Source organism: Myiozetetes cayanensis, unplaced genomic scaffold, assembly GCF_022539395.1.
Source record: "Myiozetetes cayanensis isolate MyiCay16 unplaced genomic scaffold, myiCay2020 scf9, whole genome shotgun sequence".
Classification (NCBI taxonomy): domain Eukaryota; kingdom Metazoa; phylum Chordata; class Aves; order Passeriformes; family Tyrannidae; genus Myiozetetes; species Myiozetetes cayanensis.
Window position 1 is genome coordinate 5,785,542 of NW_026088185.1, and position 25,080 is coordinate 5,810,621.

General features: G+C 38.7%; 1 protein-coding gene across 1 annotated transcript in view; it reads left to right on the top strand.

Annotated features, from left to right (window-relative positions):
• The window catches only part of SPAG16 (sperm associated antigen 16), a 371,328-nt gene that overhangs the window by 56,631 nt on the left and 289,617 nt on the right, over window positions 1-25,080 (top strand). Inside the window, exon 10 of the mRNA XM_050340454.1 lies at window positions 896-1,026. Within this exon, the coding sequence (XP_050196411.1) occupies window positions 896-1,026 (131 nt within the window). The remainder of the gene's footprint in view (window positions 1-895; window positions 1,027-25,080) is intronic.

Sequence of the window (25,080 nt, forward strand, 5' to 3'; positions counted from 1 at the left end):
GAAGGAGCTTTGCATCTGCTCATTGACAAAATGAAAAGGTTTATATAAGTTAACTTCTTCCAAGAGTAGGACAAGTCACTGTCTTAAACTGGTAGTTTTAAACTTGCCATTTAACAACTTCAAAACATTCTTTTTCTGTTTAAGGAAAATGAATTAATTTACCTGAATTTTGACTTTAACTTTTGTCTGTCTTCCACAAAATAGTTACTAAAACCAGAGATTGTCCCAAATTTAATGTAAGGGATTTTATATTAACAATTTAACAACCTTCCTTTTTGAGCATCATAACTCGTTCCAGTAGTAGGTACAAAATGGCATGAACAATAAAAGTATCAGGCTGAAGTTTTGTCACTGACACCCATATTGTTCCACAAACTATTTTATGAGTATAAATGACAGAAAAACTTTATTCTTCTATTTTTTATTATCTCTCTGTGCATCCACAGTGATGAGTGTCTTCTTTCCCATTACTGGTGTGTTGAACCACGTAAGTGGTTTTATTCTGTTTTGAGGAAGAAGGGGTTTTGCTGGTATGAACAGTGAATTCATACTTGATTGCAGATAATGATTAGTGCTGATGGCTGATCTCGTTCTAGAGCAATGCTGTATTTGTATAACTGCCCAAAAGTTAACTCATAGGAATATAATTTTAAAAGAACAAACTAATAGTGTCCAGTTGTTTGCTATAGACCCCAGTCTTACAGTTATACCTGTAGTAAGCTTTAACAATATGTATCAAAATTAATAAAATCAGGGTAACAGTGATTTAAAAAGTGATCAAAATTGAATAGAGGAGAAAAAATAATACAAAATCGTCTTTTCAAAATAGTGGGGAGTACATTGTATGAAGTTATGCAGCATTTCTGAGATTTAATAATTTCATGTTTTTCTCCAGGATTCAGAGTTCCCTGTTGATACTGAAGTGAACACATACCTGGAGTGTGCTAAAGAACATACTCAACCCCTGAAATCTGAAGAGTATCAACTGAGCAACATTCTGAAAGTGCACGACTTGGCAGTGAGCTGGTAGGAACCACTAACAGTACATTAATTTGATTATGTACGTCTTGAGTTTTATTTTTCATCGGGTCACTGAGAAGCATTTACTGTAAGTAAACTTCTGAAAAATTATTGGCAGCAGTCGGGGGACTTTGTCTCCTGAAGAATGTGAAAGTGGGAAAACGATCATGAACTGTAGGAGGAGTGTAAATGCAGTAAAACACCTGGGCAGAACTGTTTACAGGTTGAGATTCATCTTGTGTGTAGAAGGGTGGGATTCAGCAGATAGGAAAATGGAAACCAGAGATAACTGTAAACTCAGGTTCCAGGAAACTGAATTATAATGCTGAATATTTTTGCAATTTGTATTTGATTGCAGTTTATTCCCTTGGGTCAAAAAATCAGAAGAGTTGAAATGTAGATTAGCTTGAGCATGCAAGTAGCCTGGAAGCAATGACATTTCAGGGCTTGTTAGCTGCAGCTGAGGAAGAGGGAACCTAAAAATATTTTTAAAATGTTAGACCTTGTAGCTAAGTTCTGACAGTTCTGACGTATTGTCTAGGTAGGAATATATTTTTCAATTAATGTTAATATACTTTTGTCATTCACATAAACTTTATGTAGGTCGATGCTGTTCTTGCTGTACTCAGAGTGCTGGTAGATTACTTCTGAAGGTATTTCCCTAAAGAAGAGCTGTATTCCTACACTTAATCATAGAAACCTAATTTCTTGCTATATCCAAGAACCATAATCCAATGTAGTTATGCTTTAAGAGTCAAAAACTTGGGCAGTATAAATCTCATGCAGATTAGGAATTTGACAGTTGACTGACTCGTTAAAAAGTGTTGTGAAGACAGTGGTACCATGTAAACAGGACACAAAGTCAGAGCCCAGGGAAGCAGTGGTACACATGGGTGGGTACATGATGATGTGGGCATAAGGTAAGTTGTCTGTGAGAAAAGATAAAAGATCTTGACACATTTATTAATTATAACATAAGGGTCACAGATACTTTCTCGAGGTGCCTGACTGCCCATATTTTGCAGTAAGTAACCAACACAGTGCTGTGAGCTTTGGCATCACCAGGCAGGTTTCTGCTTAGTCTCCCAGGTGCTCAGCTTTGGTTTTCTGTCTGGTTTAGAATAATGTTCTCCCAAATTGTATAGTCATATTTGTCCTAGCATAAAAAAGACCTTGCAGCTGGTATGTCTGTGCTGCTCCTCCAAGGAGGCTGTAGGAAATCCACCCTACATATTAGTGGGTTCTTTATCTGAAGAACACCAAGTTCAAGAAGAGTGTGTTTAAAAAACAGAAACAGAAAAGAAAAGTAGTCTGGAGGAGGAGGAGGAAGACACTTCCATACCTGGGCAGACTGGCAGATTTTCAGTGGATTGGGTGGAGTAACCATCAGTCACACCTACAACCTGTACCAGCTGTACATCATGGCAGGCTGATTATGGGCAAGGCTCGAGTCATCATCTTCTTACTCTTTGCCTTGTTAAGTCTCCCTTTGCCTGTAGAGGAAGCCAGGTTTGAGTTGCAAATTACTCCTGAATGTTGTTGCAAACTACTTGTGAATCTTACAATACATAATGTGTGACTGAAAGTATTAGAAGCTCATGGACTACTCAAGAGAAGAATCCCTGTCAAAGCTTTTCCATTATTTTACAGCTGTACCACAGATAAATATCCTGTATGTTCATGTTAGACTATTCCTTGTTTTCTTTATCTTTCTTGAATTGTGTTTTTATATCTTTCTTAGTGAAAGCATTTTTGTAGATCCCTATATCCAGTGCTTCTAATCATTGCTGGAAGAGATACTTTCCTGTGCTGAGGAATTTTAAGTATTTTTTTGCAATTGATAACTGGATATCACACCTTAAGGATACAATGCCACTTCAGAAAGCAATTTACAAGAATAAAAATAAATTGGATGTCTTTAAACTTATTTGGAAACACTTTAGAACTTGCTTGGAGAAACAGCAACTACACTGAAAAAAACCCTGACAGTGAGGATGTGTATTTAATTTCATATACTGAAAATATGATACTGACTTTCATGTAAAGATAATGCTTAAAAGAAAATGATAGTCTGGGGTAGTGCTCTAAAATTAACTGAAATGTTTATTTTAAAAAAATGTGATAATATAAAAGCATGTGAGGAACAAAAGAATATTAAAGTGTGCTTGTAAACAATGTAATTGAACTTTTCATTTGCTTAAAAAAAAAAAATCTGTATATGTGGTGGGCCAGAGTTTCTACATGTTTAACCACTTAAAGCACTTAACTTATTTCAATGTCTGAATATTACTGCTTAAAATCAGTCCTTTTTAAGTGATGGGAAAATAAGACTGTCATGTTTGTCTCGTTAATGCTAAAGGCTGTGTTGTAGACTGGTTTGCCTTTTTTGGACCATGTTTCCTACAGTATTTTTTTTAACATCCCACTCAATTTCAAACAAATTTGGCAGAGCAGTAACAGACTCAGATAGTCCTGAGGTTCCCGTGGGTTTCAAGAGAACAGATCTCTGTTTAAGAAAGGGTCACTTTTAGGACCCTGCTGGCTGCAGGTGCCTAAGAACTCAAAGAGGGAAGGGAAGTTGCAAATACTCCATTTTCTTGGGAAGAACTTCAAATGGAGCTTGTCCATTATTAGATGCTGTAGAATCCAATCTCAAGGCACACAGAGCTTGGCTTATCATTTTTAGTTTGACATAGCAGCTCTTCAGTCCTGAATCTGGCTTTCCTGGGAAGTCCAAGAGGTTATTAAATGCATAAATCAAGACTTTTCAGAGAAGAATGACTTAGATTAAATTATCTGTGTAGAGAATTAAATAAAAATGGCCCATTTTAAAGAATTCTGAACTCTCACTGAATGTATTTCTGGTAATTATGATTGTCTATTTGATTTTACAGACACAAGGGGGAAATCCATATCCACTAGATGAAACTTAATTTTTTCTTGTAGATTGTAGGATAGATGGAAAACATTCAGTTGACTTATGAGGCCAGGTTTGCTTTGTTATGACTTCGGTTTTGCTCATGAGAGTCAGTGTATCAGAAAGGCAGAACAGAATCTGGTTCCTGTATGGATATTACTGGGTTCCTTTCCATTTGCTTAGAAATTGGAGCACCTGCAAATCCAAATTCAGTTTTCATCTGCCATGAAGCTGATGTAGATTATTCTTCAGACCTTCATCAGTATTCATTGAAATGTGTGTTGACTGAGGGGGAGAAACAATCCCTTGGGAAACAATGTTTGTTTTATGCTTAAGCTGAATCATTCCCACTTTTTAAATCATCACATGAGTGTTCCTTTCTGCATTAAGCTTACATTTCTGCATTGTCCTTTTAAATATCCTGGTAAATCTTATTCTACCTACGAGAAGCACTGAAATGAGATATATAATGGCTAAAGGATCTTATCAAACTTACTTGTTCACTTTCTCCTTGCCTGCTTCCTGCACCTTTGCTGTAACCCCAGAGGGTTTCCAGGGAAGGCACTTCTGCAGTCACCATTTGCATTGTCATCTGTCATGGCTTGTAGTGTCTTCACTTGGGAAAAGAAAGATGCCCACAAAAACATGATTCCTGCATTTTTAATGTTTATCACAACACTGGAAACCAGGAAAATGTCAGGTATTATTTTGGAGAGAGGATTACCTAAGATGAAACTGAAAAATAAGCATTTTTTGTCTTTTTTTTTAATTCACTAGTTTTTAATATGTCATTGCCTTGTCCTCCTCTTTTCCTTTCCATGCCTCAAACAGAAGTCACAGTCCTCCATTCAAATTTGAATTCATGTTTATCATGCACAGTCATTGCTTTGATGCAATTACTGGACTCACAGTCAGAAGTAGCATAGAATTCTTAAAGTATGTGGCCTAGTATATGCACCAGGAGAGGTTTGCATTAGATATTGGGAAAAACTTCTTCACTGAAAGAGTCTAATAAGTCTATGATTCTATATTTTAAATGGATGTTTTACCTATTAAGTATAGCTGCATAAATAGAAATTGTGTTGTATATTATTCTTGTTTACATGTAGCCTCATGTTCTCGAATCCTTTTATCCTTGTTTGATAGTTTGTCAAATTAAAAGATAGAAAATTGCTAATGCTCTACCTATGCACAGCAAAAATATGAAGCTGGGAGATAATAGTAAAGAAAAGCAAATACAAAATGTTTGGTGATTATCTCACCTTTCCTGATGGGCCCAGTGAAAGATAACTTTTCAATAGGGACTAATTCATCATTATATCTTATTATACTAGTTTCCCCTGGTTTTTATCAGTGGATTCCAGAGAAGATTTTAAAGAACTTATCTCCTTGGGAACTGTGCAAATTGACTTGCAGCATAAAATTGTGTAACTGAAATTAAAGGTACAATCTTGTAGTGCCTCATGCCAAGTAATGGAGGTGAAAAAGTATTGCAGAACCCTGGACTCTTTCCCTCTTTAGTTCCCATTTATTGCTTTTCCTCCTTAACTTATGAATACATGTGAGCACACAGGTGCATGTGCACATCACACAGAGGAATCAGCTTTGCAGGAAAGAGAATTCTTTGAGTGCTGACATGAGGAACTTCTTTGGAAAGAGATTGTAGCCTTAAGTTTGCTGTAAAATGAGGAGATATTGATGTGCGTTGTCTCTCTAAAGTTCCAAATTTCCTTTTTATACAGTAAGGTCGTGGGGCAGAGAGAAGCTGGCAGTGTGTTAAGAACCCTGTGTTTTGTTGTGCCAGTCAGACTTTGGTACTTGTGCTGTGCTCTGTTTTGCTCCTTTATAGTTTTCTATTTCATTCCTGAACTTTTATTTTCTTAGAGTTGCTTGTGGGAAGAACAGGACATTAAGATTGTGCTGTGTATAAATGAGGTAGCACAAGGAGCACTGATGAGTTTTAAATAAACATCTTGGCAGTTCTTTCAGTTGTCCCTCCCATTTGCCAGGAGCTCTGTATTAGCATCTCAAAGCAGTTTTGTCATGGTCTGTCTTGTCACTCCTTGATTTTCCCTGTGATGCCTGTGGAGTTCTGACAACAGTTACCCTGATGGTTTGCTGAGACTGCTGCCTGTCAGGCTGACAAATGTTGTCTCCCTTTCTCCTGTGTTCTGCCCGTTTGTTTCCATCTCTCTGTTGTCTTAGAGCTGGTGAAGTAATGTCATTTTATTCCATGTCTGAATGATGCCAAGCAAAACAGGGTCCATCTACCAAGAGGTGATCAGTCATATGAATCATATTGTGTCCTTGTGTAGGAAAAGGTAGGAAAGAAGATTCGAAACCCAAAATTCATGTGGAAATTTCCTCTTGAAGAGAATTTAGGGAGGTAAAAAAGTCCTAAATAATTAATTCAACTATCCTCTCGCTTCCTAGGGCATTAAAAAGGATTTTTTTATTAAATTACACTTTTCCATTAACAGTAAAACTTTTTAATTGTGCCATCATGTGCTGATTTCTTGCATGAATAGCCACAGTGAATTGGAGATTTGCATTAGCAACATGAGCTGCTGCTTAATTTTCCTGCAGAAATTATACCTGCTTTTAAAGGTGTACATACAGGCATCTTTTCAGTGAGGAAAGGTGGAGATAGTTGGGACTGTTCAGCCTGGGGAGAAGAAGGCTCAGGCACAGATCTCATCAGTGTGTGCAGATGTGAAAGGGAGGGTGCAAAAAGGTGAGGCCAGTCCCTTCTCAGTGGTGCCCTGTGACAGGCCAGAGGCAGTGCCCACAAACTGCAGGGTCCCTGTGGTTATCAGGAAGAGCTTTTTCACTGTCAGGGTGACCAGGAAGAGGTTGGGGAGTCTCAATCCTTGGAAATATTGAAAAGCCAGCTGGACATGGTGCTGGGCAACTGGCTCTGTGTAGCCCTGCTTGAGCAGGGCAGTTGGACCAGGTGACTTGCAGAGGTCCTTTCCAGCCTCAGCATTCTGTGATTCAGTTATGTGTAGGGCATAAACACAGACATAAATATGTATAAGTAATGTATCTGATAATACTTATAGATGCACGTGCTATTAAAGTTGTCTGCTGAACAAGTGTAGCAGTTGCAGGATTTGATTTTTGTGTGTGCTGAAATATCCAAATACTCAATTCGGTCTCTTGAAATATTTGAGTTTGGGCTCTTTTCAGAAGTAGGAGTGGAAGCTTGGGTTAATCCTTATGTCCTTGTACATATGGGAAAAAAATCCTTATTTCTCTTATTTCCCTCTCTCCATTTTATCAGCCTTTGAATAGGTTTGAAGGAGCTACTGTGAAAGATGGTTTAAGTGTAGGGTTAACAAGTAACTTGGTGCATCTTCCTGACACGAGGGAGAAATAAGAGCTGCTCAGCCTGGGTCACTCTGACAGATCAGTCTGTATGCTTGCAGTAGAGGGTTTTTTTGTGGTGTTTTAAACTCTTAACTTTACCAGAGATATCCTGTCAAGTGTGGTGGGTACACTTTACTTACAGAGGGATGGGAAGAATATACTATGGGTGTGCTTGGAGGGCTCTGGGTGTCCTGCCAGCTGAGACCTCCTGCACATCCTCTCTTGTAAGAGGGCTTTGTCCTCGTGTGAAATAATTCCTGCAAGATTACCTAAGTGGAAGATCCAGAAATTAAATTCACATTTTCCAAGTCACAGTCCAGTGCTTTAACCTTCAATTCCGGAGTATCACTGTTTCCTATACCAATTAAGTTCTTAATTTCTTTCTGCGTGAAGACCCACGTTGTAACTGAGAGGTTATTTGGTGGCCTCCAGTCTGTTCCTTATCGTACAGGCTCTGCAGCACCTTCAGCGCAGTTGGTGTGGAGGAAGAACTCAGTAGGAAAATGTCCAGTGTGTTTTAACTCCCTCTAATGCAGTTTAATAAGGAGAAGAAGTGAGCTCTCTGTGAATAATCAGTGAGAAACTGTGTGGGTCGCACTTTGATAAGCTCTGTGAGGGCTTATCTGCAGCTCCTGCATATGACCCTTCCTCCCTCATCTGGAGCTTTTCCTATCTAACACATGGATAATAAAGGAAGAAAATGGATCCCTCTTCCCCCCCACTCACTTTTTCCTTGGTAAATGTTCCTTCCTGTTCATCTCTAAAGCTTTTGGCTATCACAGTCTTAAGAAGCCTTTTTATTTCTCATTACCTCTGTCTGCAGCTTTGACCACAAGTGATGACTCCTGTGGGGACGCCCTGGCCGTGGCTGTAACGGGCAGTTTGAAACCATGGCAGCAATAATCTGCAGTCACCGTGTTCTTTTATGGTGCACGCGTGAAACGAACTGGGCACCTCTGTAATTTTGTGAGTGAATAAGCAGCTTTACCAGAAAAAAAAAAAAAAAAAAAAATGTCCAGCAGGGTCAATAGAGGGAAAGCATGTAGTGTTTTATTTGTCTTTTACTAGTTGTCTTTGTAGTTACTGAAGCAGATTTTGCAGAAAAACGTGGAAGTACTTGTTTGCAAAAACACGATTGTAAAAAGATGCTGTTGTAGCTTTATTAAGGCTCTTGAGTATTCTTCACAGACTGAAAGTTATGAGACCTGGTAACTGTCAGCTCTGCTAAATTTGTTGGTTTTTCTTGTTATTCCCAATAGTCTGTGGATACAAAGAGGTTGAATAGATTGGGTGAGTAATTTTCTGGTAAGTGTTTAACTGAAAGCAGTCAGCCTGTGGTGATCCAGCTACTCTGAACACCAAATATACTAAAAACCTAAATATTTAATTCAGTTAAGCTTATGCTGAACAGATGTAATTTATAAAAATGAAAGAAATGATTTTGACGCTTGTCACATGGAATGAAGTACTAACTTTAAAGACCATTATTTTAAAAACAAGTTTGCTTATAAATGTATTTTACAAAGTGGGAACAAGATGTTGAGATTTATTGGAATGAAATATGTTTGTGAGCTTTAAAAAGATACTAATTTGCATAAGGGAATTCATATTGTGGGAAATTTTTTTAAATGCTTAAATTTTTTTAGAAGGGTAAAATGCTAAACTAGGATTTTGAAAATATCTGTCATGATGCCTCATTGACTTGGATACAGTTCTAAATAATTATCTGCAAAAAGATCCTCAATTGAGATACAAGACTGAATTTTTCTTGTAAGTTGAACAGCCATTTACCTTTCTATTACCTATTTAGCAACCATTCAGAACTGCCATTTGTCAAGAAACAAAGAGTTTCTTAGGGATGGCTAGAAGCTTTGTTTTGATTCCATATGTCAGTTTTAAAGTTTTCTAGTATTTGGCAATTAATTTCTCCATGTAAAGAAATATATGTCTTTGGGAAAAGGAATTTTTTTTTAATAAAGTTTTTAGGCAGTTACACCAAGACTTTATAAATATTGGAGTCAACAACATCTGTACAGTCAGCTTCTGGATAAGTGGCTTGTTTTCTGGGAAGGTGAGGAGAATTGAGGAGTGATGTTTCTGAGAACAGAAAGTATTCAGTGCATGATATGTTGTGATAGAGAAGAAGGGAGAGTACCATAAAAAATTAAGACTCTAGAAATGCTATATATTATAAATAGCTAAAGTGATTTACATCAATACAAGAATAATGCCTAATGTACAAAAATAATCTGAAATTATATGTTAAGGTTGCACTTGCCGTGTTTTAATGAGGAATTCAATTTGCCAAAGCGTTTTAAATGCATTGCAGTTAATTCCATAAAGCACTTTTCATTCATTGATTCTCTCCTGTAGAAATGGTAAATTGATTTAGTTTATTTTTTATTCTTAGTCTGACCTATGATAAACTAAGCATGGATGAGAAACCTCCTGTACTAATGATTCCTTTTCATTGGCTGAGGCAACAGGAACTGAATCAGCAGCCTTTCATTTGCAGGCCAGTTCCACAACCCGAATGTAAAACCTCTGAAGGTTTTGGGTATTTATGGTTGCAGTGATTTAGAGATACAACACTAACACAGAGGTACATAAAAATGGCAGCTTCCATTTGCATAACTCTAGCTCCTAATGTCTATGGAAAACTCTCCTATTGGTGCCTTATCTTTGTATCTGAAGTTTAAAATATTTTCAGTTGGTTTTTTTTTTTTTGCTATATAAACATTTTTAAGTGTGATTTTCAATTATTAAAATGAACATAGTACTTGAACTGTAGTAGCTGCAGTGTCTCTGAAGAAAAACAAGACAAAGATAAGAAATTTAAAGAAGAAAGCATGTGTTTTTACTCTTGTTGGAGTGAGTAACTGTACAGCTGGCCAAAAAAAAAAAAAAAAGAATTTTTGGATTGTGGGCAACCTTGCTGCATTGCTGAATGAAAACCCCTAAGTACAAAAGAACAAAAAGGAGAAATACCTGTGAAAACTGCCAGAATGATACTGAGTCTTTCCTCAGGACATTCACATTGTTTGGTTAAGATGATACTTTTAATATATGCTCCAGAGTTTTCTCAGATACTGTCTTTTGTATGTCATGGAATAACCTTTAAACTGGCACAAAATGGTTGGGATTCTTCCACACAGACAAAAGCAAAAGTGTGGAGGTGATTTTAGCCAGTTGTGCACACTGCATGTAAGGGTGACACAGGGCAAAGTTCTGCCTTCAAAATACTGAGGAATTGCCTTTTCTCTGCACTTGCAGGGTGTGCCTATAAAGTAAGGTAAGAGAGCACTCCTTTGTGGTTTCACAGTTTAGAGTGATTGGAACTGCCCAGAAAAAGCATCTCCAAGGTTACAGCTTCAGTATCTTGGGCTCTGCATTCTTGAACGAGTGCCATTTCTCTTGCACTTGAAAATACACCGTGTCACAGAGCTGTACTGTCAAGACAGGATTATAACAGAATGAAATTTAAGATCCCATATTTGTGAAATGTCTGGCATGACTGCTAAATGCTGACCTTTTGATTTCCTTACAAATCTGATTATGGGAATTACTTCACACTTGTGCTACTGTCCCATTGCAGGTGTGCCTGTGTATTTTCACATTTCATGTCTTACATATACAAAAACATACATATTGAAAGTATTTATAAAATATATATACTGTTTATTTTGCCCTCTCCTAGGAATGATTTCATTTTTATTCCATTCTACTTTCAATATTCATGGTAAGTTCTGAAAATACCAGTATTGACACACTTGGAGCTGTGCAGCTGATAAAATTGACAGTAAGAGTTGAACTCAGTTTGAAAGGTGAAGTTTGAAATCTGTTGAGAAGCCTGTTCAAGTCCCATGGGAGGAGAGAGGATTGCCCTGGGTTTATGACTTGTAATGCTGAAGCTGACTTTAAAAGGTTTGCTGGCCTGCCCTCACCACCGTCCCTTCCACGTTCCTCTGCTTGTGAGTTCCATTCTTAACCTTCCAGAACTATCTCCCTGGAGAATTTTCAGCATTAGAAAATGTCCAAATACAATTGATCAGGAAATCAAGCAATAGAGAATCCTGTATATTTGGGGTGCTTTGCCAAAATCAGCCTTTATTGAGAAAAACCTTTCCAGTAGCTTCACTTCTGTACCTGATGTCCATTTTTCTAGCAGTATTTTAGGCTGGGCTACACATTTCTTGCTATAGTTAACAGAGCTTGGAATAGCATACCACTGCCAGGAGTGCAGTGCTGGACTTTTAACACTGGATTTTGAAGGAGATGCCATAAAAACAAGAGGCTGTGCATTGTCTGTAGTGGTGCCTTTGTTCCTTCTGGCTGCCAGAAGGATGGTGTGTCCTTGTGCTGAAACAAGTCCTTAGGAGCTGGTGGAAGATTCATGGCAGTGGTGAGTTATGGTTATGGGTTTATTTACTGGGTAGAATTTAATTGCTGCTGTTATAATTAATTAGGACTGGCATAAAACTAGAAAATTTTGTGAGCATCATAATTAGATCACGTTGGTTTGGGGTTTTTGCCTCCACTAAGTTCTGTGCAGATCAGCTAAGGAGTAAGGGATCTAAACTAGGGATTTGGGAGCTATGAAATGCAGCAGATGTATGGCAGTAATAATCTTACTTGAATATTTTCACTAATGCAGAAATTTTCAGGGGCTGTGCTCGACTTCAGGGACAACCTTTCTATATCACATAAGTGCTCAAATTCTAATTCAGATCCAGCTTTGAGCAGCTACGCTGCAGGTGTATAAACAAACATCCATACTGCAGGAGAGACCAATTCTCTTGTAGGGATTGGGACAATATGACTAGATTTCCTTGGGGATGCTCAGCATATTCTGAACATCTCATGTCAATTGTAGATGTTGCTAAAATTTGAAAAATCTGTGGAGATTTTCATTCACTCTTAAACTACATTGTTAAATTCATCTTAAGATTTTTCAGTCATCAAAGTAGGGCAAATAGATGTAAGGAACAAACTGCTTCTGTCAAACCAGACAAAAGAACATCTTAATTTTGATTCTACCGTAATTGATACTAAATGCTAGAATAGCAGTTGTCAGCTTTTCTTGGATCTCTTTCTCTTCTTGTTTCAAAACAATTAGGCTTACAACTCTAACTTGTAATCAAAACAAAACTTGGAGATGGAGAATTCAAATCCTGGGCCCTGCGGCATAGATGTTTGCATCTGAAATAAAAATGTCACCCAGGTGAATGTTTGTCTGAGGCTATGATCATCCTTGTTTCCTTCTGAGAGTTCACAGTCATGGAAGTTAATGGACTGCAACGCTGGAAACTGAAGTTTCTACGTTTGTCAGGGCTATTTCCAGGCTGAATGTCTGTTCTGTTGGTATCTATTTGGTTTGGGTTTTTTTCCCCTTAAAACCATCTATGTGTGAAATGGCATGTTTCAGGCAGTGGCTGTCCAAAACTAAACAAGTTTGTTTTATTTAAATTTATGGTTTGTAGTTGTCCATATAGCTGCAGAGAGGACTTTTTATCTTGCTTTATTTTTATGTTTTGATTTTAAAATTCATTCAGAAATAGAGGTTATTTTCAACCTTTTACATTAATTTCTTGTATTGAAAAGAGCAAGCTTGTGCTTTGCTATGAAGGGAAGAATCTTGTGTGGGTCCCTGTCTGATGCTTAAAACCATTTTCCTTTTAAAATGGCAGAGGTCTGACAACAAGAAAATGAATTTAAAAAACACCACCACCTTATTATTTAGGACTGAATGACAGATTATTCCACATCCTAGAAGCAGCAGTTAAGGGAAAGCCCTTCAGACAAGTGCTGGCCAAAGTCTTTTCAGTGCTGCTATGACCATTAAACCTCTTAACTGGGCTGTGGAAGGAGGTAGGAGAGGAATTTGTTTACATATTTGACTTTTTTTTTTCAAATACATTTGAGTTTTTAAACTTAAAATCAGTGAAGTCCCCTTGCTGCTGTTTGTTACATTTTTGGCTTTTCAAATGTTTCTGGCTGGGAAGCCAAGCCTTGTTCTGCTAACCAACTGTAAAGCAACTTCTAAGACAATTTTAAGATGTTCAGTAAGATTTTACAGGAACTGATGCTGTAGTGCTTCCCCAAGCACTGCTGTTCTAATGGACCCTTCTTATACAAGTGTCTGTCTCAGTAAAATATGGGCATATTTATATCATTGCTTTCAAGAGCAGTACCATCAGCCAGAAGATGAGCAGCACTACCTGTGTCACCCAATTAGAAATTCTTCTGGTGAAATTTTACATAGTTTCTCAAACCAAATTCATAGAATCATGGAATGGTTGGAAGGACCTTAAAGCTCATCTCCTTCCAACCCTCTGCCCTGGGCAGGGACACCTTTCACTAGACCAGGTTGCTCAGAGTTCCATCCAACAGCCTTGAACTGAGTAGCTTCCTTTAGTTCCTCCACAGTATTAACTGGTGTCTGGGGGAGGCAGGGAGGCAAGGAAATCCTCTCTGTGCTTTGAACAGTGTTTAAATGGAGCAGTCACCTCTCAGGAGACAGAGAGTGGCACGGGAAGGACAAACAAGACAGCACTAAATGAAGGAAGATTGATGGTCACTGAGATCAGTGAGAGTTTTCTGTCTAAAACTGACTTCCCTGGGTTTCTGAGCCTTCAGGCCAAAAATAATAAAAAACCCCAACATTGTTTTAATGCTGTATCCTGATCTGGTAAGTAAACATCCATGGAACTCTGTGTGCCTCAAAAAATGAAGGAGTAATGCTCGATTTAATAGTTTTTGGGGACTGATTTGAATTATCTAGCTAAATAATGACATGGGTTTGCAGTGCTTATATGAAAATGGCAACCTTTGGTAGTGACATGTCCTTCAGCCCCGTTTTGTGTTGCATGTTGTTACAAAGCAAAGGACCGAGGTGGATGGTTCAGGTATTTAAAGTATTCTGCATTGCACAGTGCAAGGACTTGTCATGTCCTGGCATAATGGAGCACTTCAACATGTGTGATATTCTGTGGGCTTTAAACTTACTATACAATGAAGTACTTGAATATGCTTTTCATGTGAATATCTGTGCCAAAGTGTGCACTACTGCAGTTACTTATGGTTCCATTGTACAACTTCAGGTGTCTATTGGGCAAAGAACCAACCTCAAGACCTTTCATTCAAATGTAGACAAAGAGTGGATACTGTAAATACTGTTTCTTAGGAGACTAAAGTCATACCAGAGTCCAAGAAGCAGAAAATTCAAACTAAGGTTGTGGAAGTATTCAAGGTTTTGAAGTCTTGTGTGTTTGTTTATTTTTTTTTTTTCTTTTCTCTTCTTAGAAAGAAGACACATTTTATCTTTTGTGGGGGAGCCCAGCTGGTTCTGGGCTCTCTGTAAGCTAAGATACCAAAGATGGAACTTCTACACCTGGTAGAGGGTCAGCCACGGACAGTAAGGACTGTAACACAGAATGGGTTTCCTGTCAGGAAAGCTGACCTATTGTGTTCGGACATGTGTGGCTATGTCCAGTCATGAGTTGTTATGTTAGTGGTAAACCAATGGTGCGTGTACATGTGTTACCTAGAACTGTCTTAAGAGTAGCAGCACTGTTGTAATAAGGAGCTGGTATCGTGAAACCGTGTTGCATCCCGCCTCGACCCGCAACAATCTTTGACAGATTGCAAAATAAAACTGCAAAATTCAGTTTGATGCCTGAGTTTTGTAATGAGGTTAGTGTTGTGTGACCTTGCAGTTGGGAACAGGTGAAATTGGGTTGTGCACAGTTGTGCTTGGGGGGGTGTGAGAAGGCGGAGGAGGAAAGAGAAGATGGATGAAAATAAGCTGGTGTAGCTTAAATAGAACAAGGTTGGGATTGTGGTGGCACAACTTGGATAGTTGTGGAAGTTTTCTGAGTGCGTTTTTTGATGAGGTCTCAAGAGCCATCTGAATTAAACAGTAGGTACAGAGTATTTCCAAATAACTTCTAATCCGTGAGCATCCTCAACCTGGTTTCATGCTTAAACGATAGGCTTGGCTGTGTTTGCTTCCTCCTCTCTTTGGGGTTGGTTTTTATCATTCTTCAGTATCACTTCTGGAGTTCTTTATCCTCTTTAGCTGTTGTATCAATCGTGGTCTAAGGTTGACTCTGTTTCTGTAGTAATTTAGACAGATTGAACCGAATGCTCTATAAAAAACAAGGAGGGGAGTGTGAGCACGGAGTCCATATGGGAAGGACATACTGAAGAAGCACTTTATCACATAGTAGCAGTTATAACTTATGTTACAACCATAGCTCTGGAAGGTTTATTATGTGTAATTGTGATAATAAATCATAGTAAATTTCCCTAGCATTTAAAACGATTTTTAAATACCATACTTGTGTAAGCTTTTCTGAAAGTCATGTGGGAATTATTTAATGTTAAACTGAGAATTTTGGTGTTTTTAATGAGCTGAGAGTACGTGCAGAGTGGTTTGGCTGTATTTCAGTTTTTGTAGATTACTTGGATCTGTTAATTAATACAGCCCTTTGAGACCTTTTTGTGAAAATTAATGGGTTCCCTGAAGAATAACATTCCAAATGCTGGAGATCTGCAAGACTTTTGAGACTGGTGCTATTTTAAATTATGCCAAAGTTTACTAGATTAAACATTATCTGTTGATGTGAGAAGGACAGGAATTCACAAGAGGAGTGCTAAAGATAAACCACCCATTTTTACTTTTTTTTATTTTCCCCTATCTACACAAAATGTATAAATTAAAGAATTTTTCAATAATGTGAAGATTCAGAAATAACTAAGTGGGAGGGAAACATTTCAAAATAAAGCCTAAGAGGAACAATTTGCCTAAGAAGAGAAGCACTCCTTGCGTCACTGGGAGGATTGTCCTTCCTCCCGCCCATTCATGTGAGAGTCTTCATAGTTTAGATCCAGGAACTGAATCTGCACTACTCTTGAGCAGGCTGACAGTGGAGGCAGTGTGAGCAAGAAATTGAGCCAGTGTTAACTTGGGAGAACTGTTTTGGTTTTTTTTTTTCCCCCTCTCACTTTTGGGAAATTTAGTGGTCTAGACATCTCATGCCCCCCTGCATTGAATTAGCATTGTTGCAGGAAGGTGACTACTTTGAACCAGAGCATGAATTAGTTTTCTTTACCAGTCATAAATTCAGCAGTCACGGGATGCGTAAGGAAGAGCTTTGCCAGAAGGTTGAGGGAAGTGATCCTGCCCATCTGTTCAACCCCAGTGAGGCACATTTTGAGGGCTGTGCCCAGTTCTGGGCTCCCCAGGGCAAGAGAGACTTGAATCTCCTAGAGCGGATCCAGTGGAGAGCTATGGAGATAATTAAGGGACTGGAGCATCTCTTACAAGGAAAGGCTGAGGGAGCTGGGCCTGTTCAGCCTCCAGAAGAGACAACTGAGAGGGGACCTTTCTGTCAGTGTCTGCAGGGAGCTGTCAGGGGATGGACCAGGCTCTGTGCTCTGCTCCGTGGTGCTGAGCAACAGCACAAGAGGCCACGGGCAGGAACTGATGCACAGGTGATGCGGTTTGGGGTGTCAAGGAAGGGAGCAGTCCAGCTCCAGGGTTCGTTGCTCTTCAGTGAGGTGATTAAATGAAAAAGCAACCAGCTAGCCCAAGCACACACACTCTCGCTCACTCACACAGCTCAGTAATGAGAGCCAAGGAGACAAGATAGGTGTGGAGCAAGGGACAGCACAAGGCTGAACTGATTTATTAAACAAAATGGTGGGTTTTTATAGGGTTTAGGGAGGAGGATTCTGGAAAATGGGTGGAACATGGGAGGAGCATGCAAATCCTCTACCTTGGATTGGGTATGGGGAAATACATAAACATAGGGAGGTTGGAACTGGGTGGTAACCAGGGAGTGGCTTAGACTGAGGCCCGCCGAACAACTGGATTGGTTGGTACTTCATGGTAACTCAACCTATCAGGGGAATGTTGCTGCCCAAGGGCAGAAAAGTCCATAAAGAAGGGGAACACAAAATGGAGGATGAATCTACTTGTAGATTCATCTCCTAAACATAAACTTTGTGGTATACAGTCTCAAGTGGTGAATTTCCTTCCCTCCAAGTTTTCTTCTCTGAGTTCCTCGACGTATCTCGCTCCCCATTCTTGATACGATGCCTCGTCACTATTCACAGTTGGTTCCTTATTTACAGTATTAACCCCAACACACAGGAAGTTCCACCTGAACGTGTGGAAGAATTTAGTTGTGTGGGTGACTGAACACTGCAACAGATTGCCCAGAGAGGTGTGGAGTCTCCCTCACTGGAGATATTCCAGAACTATCTGGGCACAACCCTGTGCCATGTGCTTTGGGATGACCCTGCTGGAGCAGGGAGGTTGGACCAGATGATACACAGGGATCCCTTCCAACCTGACCCATTCTGGGATTATATGATTAAGTAGACTTGTAGTAGAATTGTTGATGTGATCTTGAAAATCATCCCCATTACCTTAATCATACCTTGAATCTGTACACTCATCACTTCCAATCAGTCATTGCTGTTGTCTTTGGAAAACAGTGTGGCTCAGTGTAATGTTGGATTTTTTGACATGCAGACAATACCTGAACATGCCTTTGAGGCACACATTACAACATCATTCCAAGTTTACATTCTTTACTTCTGCTGGGTATTGTCAATCTGATATATCAGTTCTCCTGCTCTTCTACTTTATGTATCATTTTGAAGTTTTTAGCTAAATCTTTGTGTAGTCTGCAGAGGTAGTTTGGTTTTTTGACTCAAGTTTTTCTATGGAATATGTATCACACTTCACTGTAGTCTAAATTGGAATGAGTTGAAGTTGCTAATCCATCTTGATTTTGCCTTTCTACCTGCTGATGATCTTTTGGTTGTGCAAAACCTCTTTCTATGGACCTTTTTTGTTTGTTTTGGTTTTTTTGTGGCTTTTTTTCTAATTGCTTCTACCCTGTTTGGGGGAATCTAGAGTTAAAACAGATACAGAAACTTGAATAACTTCATTTACATGTCTTTCCCTCTCATTGAGGTCAGGCCAGTTCTGCGAGTGCTGTTGGGCAGAGAAGAACAAGGAGCGCTGCTGCAGACGGCTGTGACAAGTATAAGCACCTTATTAAGAACAGACTCAGGTCTCTGTGGGGATTTTGAGCACCTCAGCATTAATTTTACACTGGGAGCTGCTCTTTGCTGCCCTTTCTGCCTTTGAAGTTTTTTGTGGTGTTTTTTCTTTTTTTCTGTACTTTGGAACGCACGTTGATGGATGCTTATCAGTCTGAAAGTTCTTCTTTTCTGATAAAAGATAGCCCAGCTCAGCCAAGGCTGCATCTGCTGGAATGAAGTCATGTGAGGCTCTTCTCGGATGCTGTCAGTAACACTCATTTAATTTAGAACCATGGTCTTTCATCACCAAATTTAGAATTTAATTTGCTTGTTAACTTTGATTTTGTGACCCACTCGCACCATTGGCGGAACCTTTCAGTTGAGTGAAGGATTTCAAAGTAATGACCCCAGTCTTAAGCTTGATTTAAGATGGTAATTTTCCATGAAATTCACATGTTTCTAACCCTTTTGCAGGTCTTAAATACCTGCTGCTTCCTGAGTGATGTGCTCCTTTGCTGAGTGACTGACTGACACTTCCTACCCTGAGTGAAAGGTACAATCAGGGAGTTCTTTTTTCTGGGTCAAGAGGCAGCAGCTTTAATACAGTTCTCATTCCATGCTGTTATAAGCCCCACAAAGTGTTTTATGCTTCATATTGCATTTGAAAGTAATAGAACAGTGTTAGTGGAAGGTGATTGGATGATGAAAAATGAAAGCTCTTTCATTATAAAAATTGGATGTTCAAGGCATTTAGGAACATACATGAATTTAAAGGCACAAAAGGTACACGAATTTAGAAATCTCAGCTTCTTGTCTAGAGAAAATGGAAAAGCTTACAAAATTTAGGTGATAAAATACCAGTTAACAAGGTGGCTTAGGCTATATAGACTTGAGCTTTTGCTTTTTGTAAAAGATTTGTAAAGACTTTGTAAGGAGTATCTTGCCTGTCTAATGGGGGTGTTTGGAGAGGAAAATGTTTGATAAAGGCATGATAATACTTTTGATATGTGAGTTCTGGTTAATTTCATTTCATTAAAATGTAACTATGTCAGAGTCTTGTACCTAGAGACCTGATCTTGCAGGTGCCTGTAGCTTTTGAGGTGGTGACAGCAGCTTTAGGAGGTGGAAGAGTTTGTCCTGTCAGTCAGTAGCATGAGCAGGGCATACAGGGAAATGCAGTTCCTCAAGCAATTGCCCTCCCACTTGTAGTTTATAAACTCTTTAAATACCAGAGATCACTTGCAGTAAGCTAGTTCTAGTGTTGGTGATTCTTATAGTGCTATGACAAGTTTCATGGAATTCACTGTTTTTTTTTTTTCCTTTTTGCTGGTTTAAATCTTATTTTGTGTGACGGAATATATGACCAAATACAGGAGAATCCTTTTCTCTACTAAAAAAAAATCACCAACAAATAAATAAAATCACCAACAAAAAAAGGAAGCTTCTGTGGAGAGCCATTCAAAACCAGGAGAATGTTGGTGGTTTTTTTTTTTCTCCCATTTGCTTTTAAAATCTATTATTATAATACTGATTTACTGACTGTAGAAGCAGACAGCACTTCTGCCAGCAATTCATTGTAGCTAAGGACTCTTCACTGTGTCAGAAATTCCAACTGTATTTGCCAGTTTAGGAGTCTTTTGGTCTCTAACATTTTCTGGGTTGGAAGTTTGGAGTTTTGTTGGTGTTGGTGCATTGACAGAGGCTACTGAATTGGAACTTCCAGCAATGTTCCCTGGCACTGCAGAGATCACTGGAATTACGGTTTGGGCTGGATTGCCACAACACCAGTGTGTTGTTAACCCTGTGACTTCTCAGAGGGTGCTCCAGCCCCATGACTGGACTATAGCAGTGTTACCTTAGGCTTCAGGTAATGAATTTCATATGCTAATAAGTGGATGTGTGAAAATGTATTTACCTTTTGACTCTTTTTTTAACCTGTTTTCATTCATACTGTATTTCATTCATACTTTTATAGGACAAGGATAAAGCTCCTGTAGAGGTTGGCAGTGTGACCTTTTCCTTTGCTCATCGTTCTTTGTAGTACTGATGTTTTAATCATGCAGTTGTACAAAATAATACAATGTAATTTAGGCTTTTACAGAAAAGTCACTTAATTTTTCATTTCTTATGTAAGCCTCCATGCATTCAAGTTTTTGAACATGTTTGTAATAACCTATTTAGACAGTTGTTGCTGGTTTAAGCAGTAAGAACTTGGCTGTATGCATTTCACAGTCAAGTAAATGAAATGGAATTCAAAATACTTCACTAATAGAAAATTCATCTAATTCTGGTTGAAAACTGAAGATGGGTTTTCAGTAATACCCTGCTTTCATTTAACAACTTAATACCTTTCTGCTCACCCAAAAGGCAAAAACTCAGTGACAAATGATGGCACTGCAGTCTCTTCTTACTTTATGTTGTGCCATTGTCAGTATTTTATTCACACCCACTGACATTTCTTGCATGGTGCAATAACCTCAGTCAGCAGGAAATGCACAAAATAAATAATTGCAACTTCTCCATCAGCATAGCCCAGTTCAATATGCTACAAGCTGAATAAAATCAGAAGAATTAATGGAGTTACAGGCAAAAGCCCCAGAGCAATAACGATTCAGGGATATTAAATTAACAAGTAATTGCATTAAATTAAAGTCACAGTCCTGTTTTAATTCACAATAAATTTCTTACAGCTGAATTGTAGGCTTCTGTGTGTCTCCTGCTCTTGGGGAATGGAGCTTGAACAGATCTCCCACTCCTCTGCAGCGTGCCCTACCTTAGCAAGAGCTTGCTTCCCCCTCAGGCAAGCAGGGAAGGAAAGGAATTGGGAAGGAAGGTGAAATAAACTTGTGTCTGATGAGTAATGCAGTTCTGTTGACAGTATTCATACTTATTACTTCTATTTCTTGAAGAAACAGAGATTTATGAAGTGATATGTATGACACTGCATGCATGTTTTGTTACTGCACTCACTTGATAAATCAGTGGCCACGTGAAAATGAGATGAGGGAGAAAAGAGATGATGTAAAGTGCACAAATGGGGAGAGATTGCCCTGTGATCCCACATTTATTGATGATGGAGCATCTGTGTGATTAAGTGATTTTTATTACTGTCGGAAATACTGGAGGGAACTAGAATCAGTTTCCAGTCAGTGATGAAATGGATATTTGTAGGGAATGGGGCTTTGTGAATTCCTTTGCTTCTGGAAGTGCTTTTGTTTTCAATGTACCCTGTTCTTACTGAGGTGTTTCAATAACAGTATATTTATTTTTCAAATAATGGAATTTTTACAAGCTTACTTTCTGTTGTAGAACTTGAAAGTAAAAGAAAGGGAACAATTTACTAAAATTCAGCAAGTAAAGGTGACCTACCTTGAAGAACTTGAACAGGTTCTGCCCTGTACCTTTGAATGCTTCTACTGATGTATTTTGATGAAAAGCATGTCATGTTGGCTTTTCAGATTTTTGGCAGAAAGTGCCAGGGTGACCTGTTCAGGGTTATATTTAAAAAACCCCTGATATTTCTGTTCCCTGTGCTATGTAAAAATTGTGTTGCTGTATTAGTGAAGTCAAATAAGACCTCATGGAAGTTTAGTTTGGAAAATAATTTCCTTATGGCTCTCTTTAGTGACTCATGTTTAGGATCAAAGACTAATCAGAGCTGCAGGCTCAAAATCTACAAACCTCCTTCAGACCTTACATCTCTTCAGCTATAAATGTGTGAGCAAGGAATGAGGAGCTCTGCATGTTTCAGTGCTATGCATGTTCAAGTGGTTTAATTTCCAGTTACTTGAGGAACTGCAACAGGAGTTTTCTGGAGCTTGCATTTGGCATGTCCTAAGTGCTGAAAGGGATGGTTTGGATTTCTGTGCATTCACTTACAGAAGTGGTGTGGTTTCCTTTCTAGGCCTGCATATTAGGTAACACCTTTTAATTTTATGCAGTAACTAAAAAATACAGGAACAATATATACTGAAACTTATAAAGATATATTTGAAGGTTTTGGTGCTACAACATAAATAAATGCAGTGTCTGTTGCACTAATGTTTTCTTGAAAATTGGATTCAGTTACCATGTGGGTTTTATCAGCTGCTAAATGTAATTATTTTCACCTGCCTTGAGGTAATTCAAACTACTTGATTTTGTTTTAAACAAATAAACAAATAAACAAAACAGTCAACGCTTACTCATTCTTCAAGCTGTTACATTTAACAATCTTTTGGTAGCAGTGAGCCAGGGAAGGAAAATTTGTACATTAAAACTACTTGTGTGTCAGAGGAAGCACATATGGTGGGTACTACAGCCCTGTTTCTTCCATGAATCCTGTGTCATGGACTTTTTATATAAAAACATTAAAAAGGCCTTTTGTGGGATTAAAAGAGCAGCCTGTGACTTGAGCTGCTGCAAAGATGAATAAAGAAAATGAACACGAATGTGCTTTACATTCAAAGGCATGAGGGAATAATGACCAAACCACATCTGCGAAGGTCACATAAAAGATGAAATTTCTGGTTTTGAACAATCCAAACTGTGGAAAGTGCATGGAATGTAATTACTTAAAAGCGGAAGATAAAGCCATGTACAACCACTCTGAAGGGCCAGAGATTAAATGTTCTGACCAAAAAGACACCAATTAAAGAGGGAAGAGAACATGAACATTCCTTAGAAGGAGGCATATTAATGGGTAATAGCTCGACAAAAGTCACTGCTCTTACTCCAGAGCCAGTTCTGTGTCTGAGGTGTTTCAAGATCTCTGGGGAATAAAGGTGGCAAAATGAGGTGTGTGCTGTAGAATAACAAGAAGCTGGGTGAACACTGGTTAACAGAAAGCATCATTAAGCAGATTTTGTGCTCAGACTAAAACTTAGTTTTCCAAGGAGGTGGGGGGACAACCTTTCTCTTCCCTTGTACCGTTCACTTTTTGAATGACTGCTGATGTTCAGAAGGGTGAGGTGCTGGGGTGGATCTACATTTAGAGTTATTTTCTCTGGATTTTAAGGCAGCCCTTCCTTCTTGTTTTCAAGAATGTGTCCAGACTATCTAATCTTTCAGATATGGAAAGCTTCGGTGTCACTCTTTTTCTATCTGTGAGATTCAGATGAGTTAGATCTAAATGTTAGGCTGTGTTATAGTTCCTTTTGGGCCTTGAGAAGTGGAAGTACAGCTTGACTGGGCTGAAATGGCTCACTCTGTCCTGAGAGTAACAACTGCTGTAAGAACTGCAGTGCTTGTAACTGTGTTAGCACCACACAGATCTACTTCAGTGGTTTCAACAGCTGGTTTATGTAAATTATGTTGTAAAGCTTTACTGTTAAAAATTGTTTTTGTTGGTTATTATTCTCCATGGGGATTTCATGGCTTTCTCACAGAAGAAATATGGGAGTATAGAGCAGAGTTTCTCCTTAAAAACTAGACTCAAAGATATTTTTTTGCTTTGCAAGAATATAACTGCACCTTTTTTTCCCCCTGTTTCTCCATCACTAGGGTTTTTCTGACCTTAGAACCTGGGCACTGGGAGGTAATTTTCTAAAATGGCGAAGCTTGTTTCAAATTTAGGCATGTTACTCTGTGCTGTCACTGGTGATAGTGCCCCACTGACAGTTATGGTTTAACAAGTGAATCTCTGTCCTGCTTTAATTGCCTGTATCTGCTGTATCTTCTCTTCTGGGTGAAATGACCCCATGTGAATGGGATTCCCTTGAATTCCAGAATGTTGGTATCACGTTTTCATTCAACCATCCCACTTCCTTTTTTATTTTCATTGCTGTTCCATCTGATAAGCAAATTATAGCAGGCAGAGAGTCCTTGATTTCCAAGTACAGCCCTATAACCAATGTACACAGCCCAGCAAAGCCTGCACCTCGAGGGGAGCACTGCCTGCTCGCAGGTTGGTTTGCAAAATCTGAATTGTTGATTGGTCAGCTCTGCCTCCTGACTGAGAGATAGGTGAGTGTATAACACTTCCATTCTAAGAAGAGGGCTTGCATACTGGTCCTGTAGTTTTGCTTCTAGCAGCATCTGTCTCCTCCCTTCCTCCCTTCCCCTCCTTTTTTTTTTTTTTTTTTTTTTTTTTTTAATAAATTTTCATTAGTGCCAGCAAAATTTCCCTACTCATAATGAGGTTTCAAGACTTTACTTCTGTCACCTTTGAAATCTGTGGTCCAAGTCTCAGACTAGCAGGAGGTGTAATGCTGGGGAGGGGGAGGCAGGGCAGGGCAGACAGAAGTTGGTTTGTACAAGATGCATTTTTTTACCATATTTTAGGGGAACTTTTGAATTTGCAGTTGTGTCCCAAGCACGGATTTCTGTCATGCTGTAACTTACCCTTGGTCAGCATCAGTTCTTTCAGTTCAGGAGTTGAGCAGTTCTCAGAGCATCCCCACTTTGGAATCATTGCAGTGAAGAAACTGAAAATACTTGCTCTTTTCACTTCCTCTTAAATTTTAAAATAAGATTGTTTCCTATTAGTCCTCGCACAAGTGTCTGAGTGGAGAACAGAAAGAACTACAAAGGCTGAGAAACTGTAGCTGAATAACAGGTGTTCCCAGTGGTCCAGACTTATGGGTTTAATTTGGCAGACTGTGGATAAATGAGCTGAACAATGTCACTTCAGTCAATTCTGAGAAGTTAATTAGGCTTTACTTTGGTGTGTATTTTTTGTTTTAATTTTCTTTAAATTCATGTCTGTTATGCTTTCTGCTAAATAACAAGAATTTGGT